This window comes from Antrostomus carolinensis, unplaced genomic scaffold, assembly GCF_000700745.2.
Source record: "Antrostomus carolinensis isolate BGI_N321 unplaced genomic scaffold, ASM70074v2 scaffold16573, whole genome shotgun sequence".
In the NCBI taxonomy this organism is placed as follows: domain Eukaryota; kingdom Metazoa; phylum Chordata; class Aves; order Caprimulgiformes; family Caprimulgidae; genus Antrostomus; species Antrostomus carolinensis.
Window position 1 is genome coordinate 585 of NW_010304643.1, and position 23,628 is coordinate 24,212.

At 38.9% G+C, this 23,628-nt stretch overlaps 1 protein-coding gene across 1 annotated transcript in view; it reads right to left on the bottom strand.

The window, feature by feature from the left end:
• Positions 1–2,160: 2,160 nt before the first annotated feature.
• Positions 2,161–23,628, bottom strand: part of LOC114818414 (protocadherin-15-like) — a gene marked incomplete at both ends in the record, with an annotated part of 78,944 nt that continues 57,476 nt past the window's right edge. Inside the window, 2 exons of the mRNA XM_029084160.1 lie at positions 2,161–2,289; positions 20,516–20,609. Coding sequence (XP_028939993.1) covers positions 2,161–2,289; positions 20,516–20,609 — 223 coding nt within the window. The remainder of the gene's footprint in view (positions 2,290–20,515; positions 20,610–23,628) is intronic.

Genomic DNA, 23,628 nt, shown 5'->3' on the forward strand with positions numbered 1-23,628 from the left:
AATAGGCCTTTATATTTTAATCACATTACAGCTTCTCTACAAAATGTATTCCCATAGAAACCTCTCCCACACCTACTGTGGTTCTAATGTACTGTGAAGAACAACACAACAAAAGCTGTTTCACTTTTTAAAGAACATCCTCAAACAACATAGCTACAACTAAATGCTCATTATCCTTATTTCAATAATCTCACTGACACAAGAAAAAAATTCCAAGTGCCAGATGACTCTCTTCTATATCTATTTGCATTTCTGACTATGAAATAGCAGACACTACATCCAGTATTTGTAATATAAAAAACCAGCTTTTTCCATCCAGGGACTGGGAATTAGGACTGGTGATAAACATGACAATAAATGATACAACCTGTTTCTGTCATTCCACAGAGGAATAAGCTATCACAAGGCTTCATTAAATATTTTCATCACAACTTAGAAATTATATTAATTTGTAAGACAGAGAGGCTTTGTTGCAATAACTTGTTTTATTTTATAGTTCCATCTAAGCTAAAAATAGATCCAATCTAGTGTTAGAGAAGATTATTGCACCTTGAGGGCACCCAGAAAAACACAAAATTAATTTTAAAGATATTTGATACTGATTTGAAGTATCATGTCTGTACATTTTTGGATGCAAAATGAAAAATGACCACATAAGATGAACACAATGACAAAAACTAAAGCAATAACTTATCGATTTATGGAAACTGATTTAATTGCAGGGATCCTAATTTTTATAGGCACAAGAGCTCTAAACAGCCTTTGACATGGCTGATATTTCAGTCTGGCATAACAAAATTAAGCTTTAGGAAAAGTGTAATCTTCACCAATGCTGACAAAAGTTATTTCCCTTGAAAATTACACCTGACCTTGGGCAGCTTCAGAGCAGTACCTACCTTTACTGACACCAGGTTATACAGCAAGCAGAGCACAGACATATGCAGAACCACTTCAGTATATGTGCAAACAAAACTGTACTGAAAAAGCCTACAAAACCTAACGTAGAACTTGAATGAAACCAAACTTGGTGAATAAGTAACGAAATTGGAAGAAAACGCAAACCTATCTCAAAGAAGCATCTTCTCAATTTATAAATACCACAAAACAAGCAAAGCTAAGTTGTCTCAAAAAGAACAAAAATTAACAAGAAAGAGGATAGCCAAGAAACATGGATGCCTGTCTTCTTAAATAATATAAATTTTGGAAGAAACATGGTTATTACAGTTATATGCTACCAAGTACACTTCCCATGCTACCCAAAACGTCCTCTTCTTTCTGAAGGTACTGCTAATACAGCAGTGAAGGAGCTTTCATTTTCTATTGATATGGTTGCTACTGGAAAGAAAGGCCGATTTTTCACCTAAATTCCTGAAAAACTGTGCTTCCAAATTCATCTTTTACCTACTGCTCATGTTGCATCCAATCTTTGTGCTAACCCATCACTCAAGGAAATATGAAAAATTATATTCAACAACTAGTTAAAAAAAAGAAAACAAACAACTCATAGTTTCTTCTTTCACCTGATGTTAGGAAAAAACAATTTAAAAAAAAAAAAAAAAAAGGATGTTTCAAGAGACTGAATCTGCATTTGGTAGTCCTGAAGACTTATATACTTTATAAAAATTTACACAGCTTCGAATCACTCAAATTAACAATAACCCAAGCACAATCTATTATTATGACAGGTAATCAATTATTTCAGTCAACAGTTTGACTGTTTTTCCCCTTAATGGCATTAAAATATTATATATGTGTGACAGTTTTATATACATTTGCATCACTTGTTCAGTATGTTAGAAAAATACTTTAAAAGAAATCAGCAAGAGTATAAAAATATGGCAATATTGTTGTAAAACTGTAAATCTGTTATAAGCAAGCTTTTGCAGTGGTGTGCATCTTCAAAAACAATTTTTTAATGTGCAATTTTTAAATGAAAAAGCCTTTTCAGCTACTAAGCATAGAGAAGAAAATCAATTCTGTATTTTAAAATTCAAAAGATTACTTTGTTAACATCAATGCATCTGACAACAGACAGTTTGCATGTAAACCTAGGACAGTTTGATGTGAGTTTGTCTAAGGTACAATTATTTTGTGCTCTTTCCTAATAGTCTGGACACTTTGGGTAATAAACAATTTAACTCTGCACAGTCAATAACTTACCCTTACTTGACCCACAAAAGCATTGGCTTCCTCTTCCTGTACGGACAGGTTTTTAGGTAGAAACATATCAAAAACTGGCCCGTTGTCATTTACATCCGTCACCACTATATTAACAGTAGCAGTTGAGGTCTACAGAAAAAGATAACATTATGAACAAATTATCTTTATTTTACAGTTTCATAGATGACAACTTATCAGCAACCTTGCTGCTATGTATTAGACCCATCCAGTACAGAATCATAGGTAAATGAATTATCAGGTTTTTTCTGCATATTTTTGTGAAACAGGAAGCATTATTTTTTACTTTTCTTACAAGATAAAACAGGCTCGAGACTGAATAATGTATTAGAGATGCACGGAGGATATCAGATCTCTTTTTTTCTTATACAGTATTTATTTTGATTCTCACGAATTTAAACACTGTGGCAAGAGCAACAAAAATATGCCTTTGTTTTATACCCTCTAAATATAACTACAGAGGCACTGAGGCTAATAATGCACATTTCTGTGGCCTGTGACACAGGTTGCAAAGAGAAGGAATGAACAGGACTCTTCACTCACTAGAGAAAACAGAAGCACTGCTGGGCAAAAACCACAGTAAGGAAGGTTGAAATGATAGTAGTATCTGGCATGACCTACACCATCATAACTGAATGCAGTGGTGGAGCAGCAGATGGGCAGGCTAACATGGTCTTTCAACACCATAGCATTAGTCTGTGAAGGCTTCCTTCACAGAATCATTTTGGTTGGAAAAGACCTTTAAGATTGAATCCAACTGTAAACCCAACACTGCTGAGTCCACCACCAAACCATGTCCCTAAGCACTACATTGTCCCGGTTTTTAGCTGGGACAGAGCTGGGTTTCTTTTTAACAGCTAGAACAGCACTGGGGTTTGGGTTCAGCTGGGATTTTTTACAAAAGAAACGCTGAGCACATGCCAACGTTTGCATTTTTGTCACTGGAAGTCAAAGGACTTTGTGTTTTGCTAGTCTACAGGTGCAAAGTCTGGGGGGGGGCAATGAATATTCAAATTAATAAGCTAGATTGGCATGTGGATATGCCAATAGGATATTTCATATCATGTGACGTCATGTTCATTATATTAATGAGGGGCTCTCTCTTGTGGGATTTGCTCTTGCTTGGGCTTTCACTTTTCTGGGGTTGCAGTTTCAGGATTGTCGCTCCTCCAGGATCATTACCTGAGAACAGGCTGGGCTTGGTCAGCGGCTGGTGAGCAATTACACTGGGTATCGATCATTTTCATATTTTATTATTATAATCATTACTACTTTAATATAATAAGTTTTATTTTATTCCAATTATTAAATTGCTCTAATCTCACCCTACAAGTCTTTTTACCCTTAACTCCCCAATTCTCTCCCCTATCCCCTGGGGGGCTGGTGAGCAAGCAGCTGGGTTTGGCTGCAGCCAAGTGCAACAACCACACACATCTACCTGTCTTTTAAATCCCTCCAGGCTTGGTAAATCCACCACTTCCCTGGGCAGCATGTTCCAATGCTGGGCAATCCTTTGGTGAAGAAATTTTTCCTAATATCCATTCTAAGCTTCCCCTGGTACAACTTGAGGCCATTTCCTCTTGTTCTATCACTTGTTAAGTGTTTCACTCAGTTCATATGCAAAGAAAATAAAATTATCTTATTTTATAAATACAACCTGTTAGACAAGTACACTGAGGGAGATAGATGCTAGAAAGAAACACGTGTGAAGTTTAACACTGATGCCTTATTACCACAGATTGCTAATGCTGGTTGTCCAGGCTCTGTTTTGTACCATTCCCCCAGTGATAGTAATATTTGTCATGATGTCTATGCAGCAGACACTGCCACTGTGAATTGCAGTGTAAAATCAAATGCAGTGCATTAAATCAGCTTTCCTGTGCTGTATCTAGATGTCTTTTGATACTGAGCTACTTTGTGTCAAGCTGCATTTGGGGAAATCTATATGACATTACAGCCACAGTGATTACGTGGCGCAGATGTATGTAACTCCTGATAAAGTCCTTTGCTTTAGGCACAAGACTAACCAACCTGTTAGAAAGTAGCACCTCACAGGTTTTATAAAGAAACCTGTAACCATCCCCCCTTAAAACACAATAACAAAAAAAAAAACCCCAAAAAACCCGGAATGTAAACCTGCATCTTTGTATGCCTTTTCTGAAATACCCACTGATGCAGTACCTCCCACGTAACAAACCTCAAGCAGTTTCACACCCTCTGAGCTCCCCACTAAAACTGCCCAACATAAATCCAGAATATTGTCTAATTTTTATTAAGGGGCAATCTCCTTGTATCTGCCATGTGTGAAAAGCACTTGCAAAGGACAACTAACATACTTAAAAGCTACCCACTATCTTAATAGTATTTGGTCATGCTTTTGTTGCTGTGTCACCACTTCAATCTGATCACTTACTCTCTGCAGTAGAGATCCTCTAACAGGGCAATCTCCTTCACCTTCCAAATCCGGAGACTTGGCAAGCAGCCCAGTCACAGCTATTGGAGTCAGCTGCCTCTTCTCACAGCTGTAAATCCAGCTGGTGCATCTGCACAGTGTTCCATCTACTCACTGAGGTGCTACCTGTGCTAGCCTGCTCCCTTACCAATCCCTCTAGATACCGGCACGGCAAAGAGCAGATCCCAAACACACACGAGTAGCATAATATCCATGCACAGTAAGGCTCTTTCAGAGTGAGAGTTTTTACAGTTTTTGTATGGAGGCAAATGCAGAAAACAGATCTGTTCCACAATAACTGGGGATCTGATCAATGCCTATAAATACCTGAAGTGTGGGGGCCAAATGGATGGGGCTGGGCTCTTTTCAGTCGTACCCAGGGGCAGGGAAAGGGGGAATGGGCAAAAACTGGAACACTGGAAGGTCCACATAAACTTAAGAAAAAACTTCTTTACAGTGAGGGTGCCAGAGCCCTGGGACAGGCTGCCCAGAGAGCTTGTGGAGTCTCCATCTCTGGAGGTGTTCAAAAGCCCCCTGGGTGCCAACTTGTGCAACCTGCTTCGGCAGGGGGCGTTGGACTGGATGATCTCCTTAGGTCCCTTTCAATCTCCACCAGTCTGGGATAAGCACCATACAATAACTACTTTAATACCTAAAAAGAAAATAATACAGAATATTTTGAAACAAAGAAACAGAGAGGTGTCCTCAGGTTGGCTTCTTACATTTGCTTATGCTCGGTTATTTGCTAATTGTTTCTGAAACTGCCATTCCCACATTCAATTTATAGAAGAGAAACATGCTTTACAATTTATGCATCATTGTCAACACAAAATACACTCTAGGACGTTTGCCTTGATGTGCAACGTGCAGTGAATATAAATCAGTCTTTCATGGATAACTTGAAGCCACAGAATACAGGGCAATAAAAATTCTTAGATTTAATAAACTCGAGAGAAATATGGCATAAAAAATATTGGCTTAAGAAAGCGAGTACTTCTCATTTTGAAAATATTTCTCTTCCATTCAAGAGAATTTTAATGGGATGTGTCTTATAATCTGTGGTGTGTTTACTTCTGATGAAACTGAATCAATCCACAGAGCTCTCTGAACAGCCACCAAAACGTGCCTTTGTACCTGCTAACTTCAGAATTGAGTGCTGAAAGTAAAATGCCTGTTGGGAATCACTTACAGGACTAGCGTTGGTATGTAAGTGCAGGCCAGTAGGGAGGGGCTCACATACTTATTTTAGATAAAGAGAGCAGCACGTTATAAGGAACTCTTATGAGCACCTAAACAACAGTGTTTTTCTAAACCCAAGCAACTCGCTGCTCTGGAAGTGTGCTATTAACAACATGAACCTGTGGCAATACTGCTCTGTCTTGAACAAAACAGGGAACATTTTTTCCCTTCAAGCCTTCTTGAAACCCAATCATTATAGTATTATTAGAAATACAGAGCTTACTGAAATAGTGGAATAAGTCTAGAAGGGGTCACTTGAAGAAGTACCAAAGGGGACTTGGGTTTCACCTAAGAGGAGACAGTGGAGGCAGTAGGTAAGGCTGAGCTCTGCTTAATCCAACCTGGATTTTAACTTGGAGTCTTCAGTGCAAGAAAGACATGGACCTGTTGGAGCAGGTCCAGAGGAGGCCACAAAAATGATCAGAGGGATGGAACAGCTCTCCTGTAAAGAAAGGCTGAGACAGTTGGGGCTGTTCAGCCTGGAGAAGAGAAGGTTCCATGGAGACCTTATTGCACCTTTCAATACTTAAAGGGGGCCTATAAGAAAGATGAGGACAGACTTTTTAGCAGGGCCTGTAGTGATAGGACAAGGGGGGATGGTTTTAAACTAAAAGAGGGGGGTTTTAGACTAGGTACATGGAAGGAATTTTTGACACTGAGGGTGGTGAAACCCTGGCCCAAGTTGTCCAGAGAGGCGGTAGAAGCCCCACCCCTGGAAACATTCAAGGTCAGGTTGGACGGTGCTCTGAGCAACCTGATCTGGTTGAAGATGTCCCTGCTCATTGCAGGGGGTTGAACTAGATGGCCTTGAAAGGTCCCTTCCAACCCTAGCCATTCTGTGATTCTATGATTTAAGATGAATTTTAAGATCCTTTTTAACATCTTTATCAATGATGCAGAGGAGGTAACGAAGCACACGCTCCTCAGGTTCGCAGGTGACACCAAACTGGGAGTAACAGTCAATACGCTGGAGGGCAGAGCTGCCATTCAGAAGGACTTTGGCCAGCTGAGAAATGGGCCAACAGGAACCCCGTGAAATCCAGCAAGGACAAATATCCCATCCTGCCCCTGGAAGGACAAGCCCCTCGCAGGGGCCTGGGCCAGCAGCAGCTCTGCAGGGAAAGGCCTTTGCATGTTGGCAAACAGCAAGTGGAGCAGCTGTGAGCCCTGGCAGCAACACAGGCCAGCAGCTCATGGGCTGCATGGACAGGGGACCAGCCTGGAGATCCAAGGGATCAGCCCCTCTGCTCAGCCCTCAGAAGACCACACCTAGGTGGTTCAATGTCAGGAGAGAAAACGGGTGTAAACTGAAGGAAGAGAGGTTCAGACTGGACATAAGCAATAGCTTCTCCCCATGGGTACAAAAATGAGAGCGTTTCAACGTGGTGAAGCACAGCTCTCAGCACTCCCTGTAAAGGAACATGAAGAATCAAATTTTTGATGCCTTTTTTTCATTAGATAGGAGTTACCTGAAAAATGCAATAAACCAACTACCAGCCTGATTTGTGCATATGCAGGGTGAAAGCTTTCTTGAGTTACTCTGTAGTTTATTCTGTCATGTAGGGTAGGACTTGTCATTGTTGCTGAGGCCAGACTAAACTCCCAGACTAACAAGAATTGGAAAAATTAAAGAGTTTTTGCTTAGCTTAGTTTTGCAGGAAAAAAAAGAAAGATTGTGGGGATTTATAAGAAGGGAGAAAAGCAGGTAGGAGAAGATACATTCAGAATTGATTTCCAACTCTTCTGTCATCTAAGGATTTTAGTATTTTTCAAATTGATGGCAATACTTTTACTTGTCTTAAACATCCTACCTTACCTACCAGCCAACATGGCCACGCAGGATAGTGCTTCACTTGTTATCAAGTCTGAAGTCATGCTTAAACTTTCACTTATGAATTAAAAAAGCCATATTTTTGCAAAGAAATAATAATTGATTGAGGTGCCAAACAGGAAATTTTTTTAATAAATTTTCTGCTCTCCCTAAACTTCCAAGCGTACCACAACAAGATCCTGTAATAAGACCAACATTTCAAATATATCCTCAATTTTTTATTAGTCACAATTTAGCAAACTATCAAAAGTGGATTAATTCACTACCAGGATGACCAAGAGGAGCATTCAAAACAAGCCCTGGGTTAGCAGCAATGTCCCTGTGCTCTCTTCCTTTAAATCAGTAATAACAAACTCTGAAAATGGGAAAAAATATAGGAATACTCAAAAACTTTTCTATTTCATCTGAATATAGGAAACATTTGTTATCCTACTGATGGAGCAATGACAACCTTTTACATGAAACAGTAGTCAGTTGGTTACTTCTTTGAGATGCATAGAGCAGCAGCTCTGCCATTAACATCAGAAATTACTATAATCAAAGCTTATTTAATAAAATCAACATTTTTATATCCCCATTAGATGGCTCCAAAGATTTGCTTAAGCTCTCTGCAAGCCACAGCTTAAGACCATGTCCTGGTTTTGCTAGAATAGAGTTAATTTTCTTCTCAGTAGTTAGAAGAGCTGTGTTTTGGTTTCAGTTCAGACTTGTTATGAGAAGAACATTGATAAAAGTACTAATGTTATTAGTTGCTGCTGGAGCTCAAGGCCATCGTGTTGGGCTGGTTCACAGATGCATTAGGACTGGGAGGGAGAAGTGTAGTGAACAGCAAAACCCCAAACTGGCATTTGGATGTGCCAATGAGATATTTCATATCATATCACGTCATGTTTAGTATATTATCCGTGGCTGACCGGAAAGGGGGGGAGGAATTCATGCTGGCTTTCGCTCAGGCTCTCGCTCTTCTGGGATTGCAGTTTCGGTTTGAGATTGTTGCTCCTGCGGGATCATTATCTGGGAGCAGGTGGGGCTTAGTCGGTGGGCGGTAAGCAGTTGCACCGGGTTATCTTATTTGCATATTTTATTACTGTTATCATTATCACTACTATTTTAATATTAGGGGTTTTTTAAAAGTTTTGTTTTATTTCTATTATTAAACTGTTCTTATCTCAACCTACAAGCCTCCTAATCCTTGCCCCCAATCCTCTCCCCTATCCCCTGGTTTGGGGGGGAAGTGGGTTAATGGATGTGTTGGCTCCTAGCCAAGGGCTAGCCCAGTGAAACTATCACAGACCAACATGCTATTCTGAAATAGCCTTTATTAGACAACCAGAATAAATTACAGTGGCCTATTCATAACTGCAGCACGGAGCAGGATTGGTAACATAATGCTCATTCGTCCTGTGGATAACGTAAAAAGTCACCAGTGACACTAAAATCACATTGACTAAATAATAATTGCTTAGAAGTTATGTTCAGGGCTAGCCATAACCCCTTTTCAGCCTGTCACTGGAACAGAAAATAAGAAAGCAAGTAAAGCATGGGTCAGACCCTTTCTTACAGCAGCCAAGTAACTCTTTGGCACACTAGTCCAGAGGCGAGGAGCCCAGGTAGTGAATACATGCTTTGGGAATAAACAGTGCACTGCAGAGAGGATAACAGTAAACATACTGAGAAAGGGTCACTGTGTTTTGTTTGAAGCTCAGTTTCTTGAACTGTTAGAGAAGCTATCATTTCCTGTTACCATTTTCAACTGTAGGTAGCAGTGGCTGCCTGATATTGCTCCCAGTGTCACATTTCCTATGTCACTAGCTGAAATTCTTCTACCAAGGAAACCTCCAGCACATAGAGAGGTGGTGATGCTTTTAACTTTGTCACATCAAAATTTTTAAGTCCGTAATGAAGAGCATGAGGAGCTCTAATAGTAATTATTGCCTTTGACTGCCAAAGCAAAGCAGCAAAACTTCTATTTAATGACAAGTTGCACCTGGGTGCCCATTTACTTCTGCAAAGCCAGCTTTCTTGTCTTGTCAGGGAGAGGGAAGATAGCTGTATTGTACATCTCATAGCCTTAAGATTAAAAAAATATTTAATTTCTCTTCATTCACCAGTTCTCATACTTCAACTGCTGCAGTGTACCTCTGGAACCTATGTCCCAGCTCCCTACAACATTACTGTCCTCTCTGGCTCCAGTCCTGCACCACTGTAAGGTGACCTGCATGTGGCAGAATAAAGTTAAGTCAATGCTTGGAATTATCAGCAGCACAAAGCAGACTTTTCCTTTGAAAGCTTGGGGAAAATGAGTAGAGAAAAAGATGATGTTTGAAGAAAAGATGTTCGAAGAAATTCAGCTGCAGTTAGAATCTTTTAATTTACTCCTTTGATTGTATACATGCTATTTTGTTCATTACGTGCTCGAGAATGAAAGCAAATACTCTCTCAAATTTCTGAAGGAATTATAAAAAGTTGCAGTGTTTTTAGGATCCTAAAAGAGACAGTAAAACAGCACTCGCTCATGAAACAGAGCTGCTGTTTTGCTAAAGCTCTTGACATATGTTTAATTACCACTAAAAGTCTTTAAACAAACTAGAGTGGTTCCCCAAAGTAATGAGAGAGAGACCTAATTCACAACTGTTTTTGTATATCAACTGAATGGATACTCTTCATACAAATACCAAGATAATACAGTAAGGATAAAAAAACTGCCTTGGCTGCTTTAAAACTAGGCATTTCTACAAAAGATTTGTCAAGTTTGGAAAGGAGTGCTGAAGCTATTACTGAAATTCACACAGGGAAAAACATACTACAGCCTCCTATTAGACATTTCTTATTTATTATTGAAGCAAACCATGCTTACTTCTCTCTTATAATAAACATAAGTCAAATAAAAGATCAACAGCTGCAATTTATAGCTTTCTTAGGGCCACTAAAATAGTTCTTACATGTATAATTCTTCCCTAAGCAATAAATGTAACATTTACATCGCCTCCACAAATATCTTTTGTCCTAAGTATGCCAGGCCCCAATAAATGTTACAGATGATAAATTTGAAGGAAATTTCACTTGTGATTTATTTTATTTGTACCCTGCCATTTAAATTGAAGTTAGGAATTGATGAGAGCATCCTATGCCTTGGAGAGGAAACATTCTTAGCTCTGATGTCAAGCAAGTTTATTAATTTACACAAACTCTTAAGACAAAGGATATCATCTCTAGATATAACTAGTTTGTGAATAATAAGATCTGAGGCAAAGCCCACAGCCTTATTTGATCGAAAAAGAAACTGTAAAAAACGTTTCTGATCTACGTATCAGGACTCATCTATATTCAGTTTCAAGAAAATTACACTTAAATTATGATATCCAAAATAATAGCTATTCTTTACCAAACAGGAGAAACAGCTGTTCAGATCTTAAAATATTGGGAGTGGTAAGGACTAGAATAAAATATACATGAACTATGTAACAGGGACATCGCCACGCTGTCCAAGTTCAGCGCTCCAGGAGAGTGACAGCCTGAAGAGTGACATTGCTAGTGGGAATCTAATAACAATTGGTAATGGAGGATGGCAATGAAGTACCAAAGTCAGAAAAAGTGATGGGTGAATATGCACAACTGGTTATGGCCTTGTTCAGTGACCTTTCTGAATGCATGGAATCTGAATAACCACAACAAACAACATTCACCAGGCCATGGGGAAGGGAGAGCATGTTATTCTTTTCCAGTCTGTTCCTATCAGCAAGGCTGCAAGCCCCATGTATTTTGAGACCTTGTTTCCTTCCAGTGTAGGGCATGAGAACTTTAAAAGTGATATCTACTGACCTTCTACACCTCTCCAAGTTATAAAGAAGAAATGGCCAGCTGGACTGCAAAGAAATTTAGGAGAGAGAAGAGATTAAGGCTGAAGGGTAAGAGAAGGCTGAAGCTTGTCAATAATTACACTAATGAAAAAAAGATCAAAAAAAGCCTGGGGAGAAGACAGAGAGAAAAACTGTCAAACACACAAAAAGAAAGCCTCCCAAAACTAAAACCTCACGCATTCAAAGAGAAAATATGAGAGATGAGAACTTCAGTGGGAAAGAAAGAAAAAAAATCATGTATATTTAAGAATTGTTCTTGACAAACAGATGCAACTTACTGGATAGGTCTATTTGTGGAAAAGAAAAGAGTATTGATCTGCTGACCAGGCAGCTGAAAAGCACCTCAGTATCACAGGAATGAAACATTACTGTTTCTATAGGATGAACCAGCAGCAGCTGATAGCTTATATCCCAAGCTATATAGCTCAGGCTAAACAACCCAGATTTAGAGCATACTGTGTGCTACACATCACCTAACACGGTTGGAGGCTAACACACAAAGTAAGCTACATTTGTCATGCACCCTGGCAAAGACAAAGCTGTGGAAAATGGGTCTGTACCTCAACTAAAAGCTCAGGATTCAGTGACTTACTTAATCACAAATGGATAAAGCTGTGGCATGTCTACCAATGCTTTTATATCGTAAAGCAAACCTGAGAACTTCCAAAGAGGTGAGAAACATGGGCTGCTGCAGCCTTCAGCTGCGATTCTCCTAGCCCCTTGCATGGGTTAGCTGCTTACTTCAAACTGGAGACTTCACAGCTACCATCAGAACAACAGAAGTTTCTGCTGACCTGCAAGATCTGTCTGCAAGGCACGCTCAGCTACAGAGGGGTTCGGGGCAAGGAGCTCTGTGTGTTTGCTCTTGAGCTCTCTAACTTTGCACATACACTGCTGGCTGAAAAACAGTCTGCCCACTTACATTCCCCAGTCTAACTAGAATTCATGACCATGGTATTTACTGTCATGACTGTGGCATTACTGTCTATACACAACAGTAACATATACTCAACGTTACACTATACATCACTGTTATTGTGAATTCGGCTGCAAGATCTATTTTAACACGGTTCTACTTCAGCTTATTTATTCTGGGATACAAAATGCTTCAACAATCCTTGGTGCAGACCTGTTTCTCACCTCAAAATAATTAAAGTCATCTTTCAAAATGGAATTACAATCTGCTCTAAATCTCTGATTGAAAACTCTGATCAAGCTATTTCTTTATGAGCATTACTTAAGTCACCCCTTCCCTGTTACAGCATTTAAAATCAAAGCCTTTCTGGGGAATACTATTGATGCAATGCAAGCAGGCAAGCTGCACAAACACTGGAAGTTTGGGAGTCTCCTAAAGCTCTCTAACAAAAGAGCTGATGCACGGAGAAAAGACTTCTCTCAAAGAAGAGGAAATCTGGCTGGATAAATTCTTCTCATGCAAACTGAAATTTACAGATCAGCAGAAATTTAAGGCTTTCTCATACTAAATACATAACTTGTCAGGAAAATAGGAATAGGCAGTGCTTCTCGGTAGTTACATTTTGTTTTCTTGAAAAGAAAATATCTTGAGGAGGAGCTCTTTAGAGGACGAAATACAAAATAATTTCTCTGTTTATATTGTTCCTTTTCATATAATTAAGAACTATTCCTTCCCACTGCATCAACTGATCAATATAAATGTGCTACGTTAAAGTAGTATTAAAGTTCCACAGTATGAACAGATTCCATTGATTTTTTTTTTTTTTGGCAATATTGTTTTACTGATTATGAAAAGGTCAGTTAAGTAGAAGCTTTTTCAAGATAAGCCTTTTTGTACTCAAAATCGCTGCTCAGTGAGTATTTACGGAAAGAGGCGTGTATGATTTATTCTTGATAGATAATGGAAATTACCCAGAGCAGATACAGGTAACATCTACAGGAGTAACAGAAAATGTAACTTAACTAATTAATTCTCTGTATGTTATTCAAGTAGTAAATCTTTGTCTAAATTACCTTGATCTAGTGCTATCTGTTTGCTCTAAGGAATGTAATTAATCCATGTGTTGTGGGAGCTAGATGCTCTAAATTATTAATGACTTTCTAAGATGACTGAAATACCCAAGTCTAACTAACACGATGAAACACAATGCACTGAAATAAAGCTACTCATGGTTCACTCAGTGGCTCTCTTGAAATGTTGGTCTGCTCTGACCAAGAGTGATAGAGTAAGGAGTAATTTGGCATGGTACCTGTATCTACACCAAGCACACCACCATGCCTCAAGGCCCCTGGGACAGAGAGACCATTAGGCTGCCCTGCTCTGACACATGTCTGTCTAGGATCAAGAATACAACAGTATGTATTCTACCTTAATTTACAGCCTGCAGCAATTATTTAGCTAGATCATAAGGTGAGCAAACACCAGTTTTCAACTGTTGGTCCTTCTGAGGGCATTGTTGTGGCAAAGAGAACCATGACCTTCTACAAACACCATACTTCTGCATACTGTAGCCAGGAATATGGTTGTCAAATTTTCTAAATTCTAGGCCCCACAGATTTAAGCTCCTGTACTGAGTACAGTGCAAACCCATGAACATTTTGGTCACACTTAAAGGTTAAACATTGCAGTGGCTCACTTTTATGCATCTGACATCAGAGTAGAATTTGGAAGCGAGTGCTAGGTACTCAGAACCATATACAGAAAGCACAAAAAAAGACTTTAAATGTCTTCAAAAATGCCAATTCAGTCCCTGCATTCGGCACCCAGCTGCTCTGGGCCAGCCCAGACCACTGAGAAAACAGTTCTGTCTCAGCTGCCTTTCTAAGGGTCACCAGATGGTGCCTCTATCTTCTCAGGAAACATGGCCCGAAAACGCTTTTGGATTCTGTAATACTAAAACTATTCTTACTTTTTCATGAAGAGTTCATTGCAGAAGAAATGGGCACACTCTGAGATTAACGGGCAAGGTCTTGGATTCATGGCTTTCAGAGAAATCCTCCCAGAGCTAGGTCACCTCTAATCTTTCCTATCCAGCGAATCTCAGACTGAACAGCAGAACTTGATGGACAACAGCTATTTCTGGACTTGCAAAGCAGTTTAGTGGCCCAGTGGTTAAGACACACTGTGGCAAAACAGGTTAAGTAAACATTGAGTTTAGTCTTCCCAAGACATACAAGAGAATCTGAACCCCCGTCAGTATATTCTGGGTACCACAAAGTAAGTGTGACAAGGGACATCGACGTTGTTGCTGTCCTTCAGCCATGTTAAAACGGAAGGCTGTAGCTGCCTGGGAGGTTGAGAACACCCTCTGGATGACTGACAATTTTTAAGAATACCTAATTTCTAACTCCCAAATGGCTTTGTAAATGGGCACCAAGCTGCTCTGTTTTTCCAAGAGCTGGGCAGAAACACATTTCCTAAGTGCTGGGTGACTATTTTTATATTTGTATTTGGAGGTTTGAATTCTGCTTAAATTGCACAATACACAGTAAGACAATAAAATGGAGCTTCCTGGTTTTTCTGTATAAATCAACTGACACATATACACATAAGCCAAAAATAAATAGCACAGAAGGCTTTTTCTTTCCTCTAACAAAAGTCATGCATATTTATTTCTAACTTCTCCCTCTGAAATGCAAAGACATGAATTCTTGCCTTGACATGCCATCCAAACATACCACAACCTGTGAAAACAATTTGAGCTTGATACAGTTTTTCATTTGGGCATCATTCTTCTGCCCATGTACAACTAAGTCTCATTACTAGGGAAATAAAACTATATTCCTGACTAGTCAATTAATGCATACTTAATTGTTTGTTGTGCTGTATTGTTAACAGTGATGGGTGGTAGGTTGTGTTATTCCAAGGTCAGAGATAAACCACAAGCCTGTTAATGCTCCAGGTTATAAATCAGAACAACAATAACCTGGGAAGCATAGATTAGCTTTTTAAACAATCAAGAGCATTATAAGGCATGCAAAAGTGATGGTGTCAGCCAGGCCACACCACTAAATGCAAAGCTGTATTGCTTGGTGAAGGCATAAGTAGGTCTGTATTAATTTTGATGGAATAAGCAGTCCCCAAAAGTCAAAAGGTGGCAACATGACTGTCACCACACAGCACTAGGCAGTTAAATAAGCCTTAGGGCTTAGAATACAGGAACCTCAACTACTTAGTGCCATAGCAACATTGTTAAAAGTCTCTTAGACCCTTTATTAATGACACAGAAGAAGCAGGGGAAAAAATATCACAAAAACACCAAAAATTTAAGGTGTGCAGGACCACAGACTTTGCAAATGCAAAAATGTCTTCAACAGACTTCAGAGATGATGATAAGTAACAGTCAGTTTTGTCTAGAGAACATCAGGGATAAAAAGGAGGGCTGGTATCATATTGTATGCTGCGTACTAGTCCAATATCCCGTGGGGTTTACAGCAGAGAGGGGCAGGCAAGGCACACAGTAGTGGGAGAAAGAGTTTCAGCTCCTAGATCATCCAGAATCCAGTAACCTCTGGGCTTAGAAAACTAATGGTTTGTACCACCATGATCAGGGAAAAACCACCCGGAGGAAACACTGCTCCCCAAAAAGACTGGTGCTGGGGCTGCTGTACCCCAAGCAGAAGTGTGATCCTGTGTGGGAAGTGTCCTGCTGCCCCATGTGCTGACCTCCAAACTACTGGAGATACCATAAGTGGGAAGAGAGATCCATTTTGGCATGTCTCCCTGGGCCAAAGACAACTCCGTGAGGGCTGGAGATGGCAAACACTGCATGAGTTGGACCAGCGTTAAAAGTAGGAAAGATGATGAATCTTTCTGGTCCTTTCTTTCTGTTTGCTTCAGGTGAGCTGATCTCAGAGACTGCTGACTCAATACTGAAATACAGACTTCACCCATCTAAGGAGCCTTACTTATCTCTATGGAGAAAAAAAATCTTAGATTTATGTGAACAACGTTGAACGGACAAGAGAGTCATCACCTTGGGACACACAACTTTTAAAGCAGAATGGGATAAATTTGTTTCTGGAAGCTTTGACAAAAGCATAGCAACATTTCCCATCTGAAATACTCCATCTAAAATGCAGTATTTTGTACACTATTATTTAAAAAATAAATTAGCTGAAGTTACACATTTGAAATTTATGTTATAATGACTTAAAACCTTTGTTCACAACAGAATTTATCTCAAAAATATTATCACTTTGAAACGTCTCGAGTATTGTTCAGAATTTATGAAGCAAATTCCCTGGCTGCAATTACAAAGACTCAGATAAGTATGAAACTTCAATAATTTTTTTTTATTTCTTCCACTACGTACGGATACTAACATGGCTTTTTATGCATCTTTATAGTTGAAGGCTATGAATTAAATAACCTGCTCCACAGTTAAATTGTCAGTGCAACCATAGCTGACTGTGCTTGAGGAACAGGCTCAAACTACACCACCTCTTGAGATGCCATGCAACCTGAATTATCCTGTAATCCTATGACTGTTGTTGATAAAACCTAACTACAAAAATGTACAAATGCCAAATTTTCGTATTGTAACTGAAGAGGAAAGGGCTAGCTAAAAAAAAAAAAAAGTCAACAACAAAAATATCCCCAAAACACACTAACAAAGTATTTTCCCTTTAAATTCCTTTCAAATTTTAAAGAAACAAGCAGATACAGAAAACATTGTATGGAATACAAAAGCTTACGCTAAGTATATTTGATACGAATGAGTAGATTCAAACAGCCCACTGTTGGGTGGAAGGAAATCAGTTTTTATATGTTACTAGCTAAAATATGTTAATGTCATTTAAATTAAGTTGCACCTGCCTGTGGAATTAACTTTGTGATTTTAGGGAAAGTGAAACAAGTTCTTCAATCAGAAAACTGGTTTTCTGTAGGCACTAATAGAATCGTTCAAAAAAAGCAAACCTTGATGACAACCAGCAGGCAAATTAGTTTGAAGAGCAGTAGTTTTGTAATTATAGGAATATATTTTTTTCCCTGAAAAGATATAATTGCCTTCTGATATAAACTAGTTAAAAAAGATCCTCCATGACACTTCACTGACTTGTTCAAACAAGCAGTCATGTCCTTAGAACAGTTGGCCATGTTACCAGCTAGCAGTTTTAAATGAGTCCCTGACCCAGGAGGAGCTTGTCAAGTAGCAGAGCTAAGTCCAAAAGAGCTGCAAATCAAAGAAATTGTACAAAGGCACAAGGAAGCCTGGCAAATTAGTCAAACCCACTGTTTCCTGGCATGGAAAAGGCATGGAGATTTAATGGGCTGAGCTGCACTGTTTCATCTATTTGTTTGTAAAATAAAAGCCTAGAGACTTACACAGCCTCATTTATGAGGCTGGCAAGCCCAGCCAACTCTTAACCCTTTCGTTTAATGTACTGTCACTAGAAGCTTAGGGTGCAAGAGCAGCCAAGTCTCCGTGTCAAGTAAGCCATATTGCTGGACAAATTTAAGAAGAAAGCTGCCCCACCACTGGTAGAAAGTATCATAATAGAAAAAAACTACAGCCAGGTAAGAGAGAGTGATGAAGACCCCAACCCAAGCTGTAGTAAAGAGAACACACACACGCTGGAAAGTGTGCCCACAATTCACCGTGAGAACAATTAACACACACACCTGCAGATAGAAAACTCCAGGAGAAAACCATATGGTATTGAAGGAAGAAAGCAGATAATGAGATAGCAGGGGAATGGATATTTTTAAGTGTATGCTGTTGTTATAGCAACAACAACATAACAACACCATCCATCAAGAGCATTCAGTGCCAAACAGTCAAGCAACCTGCTACTATTCTGTTTGTCTTTCTCCTTCTCAAGTGACTGCTGTACCAGTAAGAACAGTTACACTCATTGAGAAATTATGAGTTTTATGCTAGCACTGGGAAATAACAAATACTTTTCACTGATGTTACAACAGCTCTTTGGGCTCTAATTATATCATTTCCTTGTGGAAAAACTCTTGATATTTTCTCAAAAAAAAAAAAAAAATCCCCAAACCCCACCACACTAAAAAAAAAAAGTCCTTGAAATTTGCATATCATTACAATTACTTTTGAGAATGCTAATCTTCTTATTTGTATAACCACACCCCTAGGAACCTCTAGCCCTGTCTTCACTGGACTAGGTGATGCATGAAGAATAAAAGGACAGTCCATTCCTCCAACAGTGCATTCCCCCAACACCATGGCCACTGAACTGCTCACAGACTTGTGTCAATGACTTCTGCTGCGACAAGTAGTCAACCCTAAACCAGTATAGTTCAGAGACAACACTAACGAAACCCTCTACAGTTTATTTTCGATGGTTTTTACACAATTGAGCTTGAAAAGACATATCTCGCCTTACGTACGACTATTTTATGTTAAGCAGCATGCCATGATTAACTACATTTCTATTAAAAAAGCAACTATTATCTTCTGAGTGTTAAAATGGATCAGATGTCCAGTTGAGTTCCAGGACAAAGAGAATGAATCTCTAGATGAAAGGAAGAGGAAATATCTTTTCAGTAGCCTTTCTATGCCCCAGATAGTATTTCAGCAGCATAACACAGTCTGAAACAGAACGCAAGTCTTTTATTTAAAGCTTCAGATTTCACAGCTGGAAGTTAAGAGATGAAAACAATTGAACTCGCAGCTATCAAGAAGAGAGAAGTAGTTCACAAGTAAAAAAATTACAGATATTGAGATGAATTACTGAAGATAATTGTAACCAGATTTTTAATGTAAAAGGTGTAGGCTCTGTTATAGTTACTCCACATTGCCATAGAACTGGCTCTAAAGCTTCCTCAATGCTTTTTTTGGGGAAAAAAAGGTAAATACAGAGCAGGAAGGCAAACCTTATAAGTTAAAGAAGCTAAAATAGGGAAAAAAGAAATGTCACAGAAATAATAAATATAAAATTTTCTTCTGCTGTGATTAAGACAGGGTGAGCAAGGGTCCAAACCATGCAGCTTTTATGATTGCTTCACAGCAAACTGTCAAAGATTTCCCTGTTTTGATCTCAAAGCTGAAAACTGCCTCCTAGAATAGCACAGATAATGTGGATGAATTATTTTAGATCTGCCTTTATGCACTGCTATTTTAAGGTCAGATAGATACACTCTTCTCCATGGCACAAGATCACAGCAGAACTGCTGTACTCCCATGTACCTTGCACAATCCAACTGTGGTAAATTCCTCCTGTTCAGATTGCTGCAAACTTTGAGAAAAACTAATTCCATTGCCTCTGCTTGATAAATAAATGCATATCCTTAAATAGCCCTCAATTTTTTAAAATGGAAATTGAAAACCACTGTTTTGCTTTACTAAATACAAATGTGAGCAGTAGTTTCTTGGCTTGATTGCAGGCTCACTGCATGCCTGATCAACGCAAACATAGAAGACTTAGAAATACCTCCTGATAAAAAAGTTGGGTTTTGGGTGGTTTTTTTGTTTGGTTGGTTGTTTTTTTAAAGAGAAGTTGCATGGGTACTTTTCCAGATTTCTCTTGAAAGCTTAAAAAAAAAAGAAGAAAAAAAAAAAAAGAAGCTGTATAGTACTTTCATCTGTCAATTCTGAAAAAACTGCAATGCATTTGACTAGATCAAGTACAAATCTATAATATAGCTGCCCGCATAAATGAGCTTTAGGAGAAGGTAAGAAGGAAGAGTGATTATTTCATAGCATGGAGAAGAAATAATAAGAGGACGCACATATCTGAATAACGCAAAAGCTTGACCACGTTGGTTCTTGTTGAAGAATAACAAAAAGGCAGAAGTAGCAGCAAAGTCACTTCATTTCAAGATCAAAGGACTTGACCCCAGTGATACACAAGCTTTATCTACACAAACCTTTTTGAGATAAAAGCAAATTGTTACAGATTACAGATGTATTTGGTCAAGACCCATATACAAGATTCCACAATTAGACTAGTTCAAGTGCCCAACTGTGTATTGTAACAGCCCGTTTTCTTAAACTTTCACAGGAAACTCACCCCATCTGGTCTGCCATCCGAGGCTGTAACAATCAGAATATAGCGATCAGTGCTTTCTCTGTCCAAGGGCTTTCCTAAGGCTAGCAGTCCAGAACTAGTAATAAAACAGAAACATAAAATGTTATCACAACAGTTGCAAGATATCTACAAGCACTTTTGTTCCACTACTTTGCGTTACACAAATGTTTCCCCTTTAAGCAAGTTAATAAGCTTTTAGGCTTTATTACAACTGAAGGCATGCTTTGTGTCGGTAAAGGCTAATAAAAACAATGAGCCAATTTCTAATGCTTTCCGCTTCGATACATGTATAATTTAGGATTAAAATAACAACCCAGTGACCTACAGGATTCTACAAAAGATAGACCTACACTGAACACAGAACACTCATTTGTTAGAAAGCTGCACTGCTATAATAAATGAGAAGAGAGAATCACAAGCAGCCTATTAATCACAGAGAAGTCCCGATACCCCTGACAGGACTGCAGCAGTAAACTCGGGCAATACAACACGCACGGTCTTAAGTATGAGCCTGCTCAGAGTTTTATAGTGAAAGGCTACTAACTCCCATGTTGTGTAACTGCAGTGAAAGTGCTGCAATGAGCTAATGCCCTTTCAGGGCTAGCACAGATATACCACATTCCCTAAGAAAAAAATATTAATTTAGGCACAAATGTTGTGGAAAATTAATCAGGATATTGTGATTATTGATGCCTATTTTTAAAAGATGACTAATCTTTTGGAAGCCACATAGACAAAAAATTAAAAAAAAAAACCAAAAATGCTGTTTGAAAGCACTGCAAATTCCTGTAACTGCTGACAAATAAAAGAATTTGGATTTTTTTCTCTAGGATGATCTCATTTCCTCATGCAGAAGTCTGAAAGCCACCTGGAGTTTGCTGTAGCAACATAGAGACAAGATCCCGCTGCGGCCTCATTACTTTTATAATAGGAAGCATCAGAAAAGTACTGTTGAGTTGACAATCCTGCCAAACTCTGCTTAACTCAATTGGCACCAGTGGTACTTCTGTGATCAGCCCCAAATCATTTGCAGGATTTTGGTGTCTCCTGGAACCTGGTTAATTATGTAACAAATTGACACATCTTACATGCCACCCAGTCCATAGGCTATTTAACAAATATGCACCAACAAACATGGATCCAGGATGACATTTATCCTCTGGTTGCACGGCTAAGCAGCTTTTCCCATGAAACTCCATCCAACATGTCATAGTCAGCTTCTGACATTTTAAGAGAAGTGTAACATCACATGATTTTGTGGTGCAAGATCCACATGAGCTGAGATCTGGATATACTGTGACTTTCCCTGTGTTATTCCATTTTTAATGGACATATCAGACACAAGCATTTGTCAGGCACAGCTACAAATTTTAGTGGTTGAACCTATGTTTTATGTTCACTATCTAGAACCTAAACAGCTACTTGTTCAGAAAGAGGTTTTATTAAAACATCAAAAAAAGTCAAAGCCAAACCAAACTAAAAAGTTCCACCAAACTATGAGATATTAGCTGTACTTCTCCAGAATGCTTCAATGTATATCATCTGTACATAATGATTTTTTTCCCCCAGACTATAAATTTCTGCAGTTTCTGCTGTAACTCCTTACTCTAAGAGAAGACCTCAGCAAACTGGTTCCAGGCCAAGACTTTTTCCAACATTGTTTTCAGCAGCAACAAATACAAACACTTACTGGCAAGCTGTTACTGCAAGCCACTACAGAAAAACGTGGAAACAGAGAGTGGGAGCATAATTCTCCCCTAGGACTGAAAGGTTGGTAGGTAAAATAATATCCAAGCTCAGGAATCAAAGAAACGAGTATTTCAGGAGATGCTATATTCAATCTGCCTCATTGCTACAAAACTAAAACATAGGCACGTGTCATGTTTAGCTTCCTCAAAAAAGAAGAGCCAGCAGCTTCATTGTACCTAAAATACTTTTCTGGAGGTTGGTAAAAACCAATGGGACACACAAATATGGTGTAGTGCTTTGTAACCCAGTACATATGGAACTCACATGTCTTGTTCCAAGCCACAAATGTTGTGCCAAGCTACGACAGGTCCTTGGGACCTGTCACGCTTCCTTGCCTTGGCGTGCTCAGAGGTTGCTTTTAGCTTTAAACAGCAATTATCTAATAAGCAGGTACCTTATACTGATGTTGTCCTAGCATTTGCTTACTCATCGACAATTGTGTAGCATGATACCTATTTGTTTATGTATTTTTTGTAACTAATATTATAATGTGGTTCTTCTGCAGAGACTGAGCTACGTACGGAGTGTAGTCAAAGTTCAGGCACAGGATGCCACCAGAATCCCTGGCCTACAAACCACTCACCTCTGGCCTACTGCTGATAAAGAAACACAACCTTAGGAGCTGCCCAAAACCAGTTTGGGGTCACAAAGAGAACAATAAACAAGTATCCACATATGTAAAACACACTGCATGCACTAAGTTCAGATGTAAGATAGATTTGCACACTGATGAAGAAAAAAATCATGGTACAGAGGGTGTTAACAAGCACACAAATGACTCAACAAGGATCCCAGAGTGAGGAGAATTAAGCTGTCAGCATCATACTGCTGCTTCCAGGGCAGGACTTCACATGCTGAAGACTCAGCAAAGACTCCTGATGCAGAGGAAATTATTGTCCTGAGGGCCCCTGAGGACGTATTATTAACTGACATGAAATGCTAAAATATGCTCTCTATTTTAACAATTCTTTTACTTCCAGGTGTTTCTGCAAATCAGTTTGCTATCGTAACAGATCGGACATAGTTTTCAGCATTTGTTCAAGACATTGCAATAAAATATAAACAGAAGAATATTTTAGGAAAGGAACAGGCAATAAAACATAAAACACTTATGTGGTAAAATACTAATTCACAAAAAAAAAAAAAATCAAAGTGGAGCTAAGAATAAAATATTGACAATAAGTACTGCTTTACAAACACTGACCTTTAGCTGTATGTATCCATTTAAATTTCTCCAATATTTTTGCCCTATCATATTGCCCTTTTTATGTCCTCCTTCCTACCACTGGAAGAGTTGTAATCTACTGTCTCCATTTCAATAGATGAACTTCATTCAAGAGACAGGC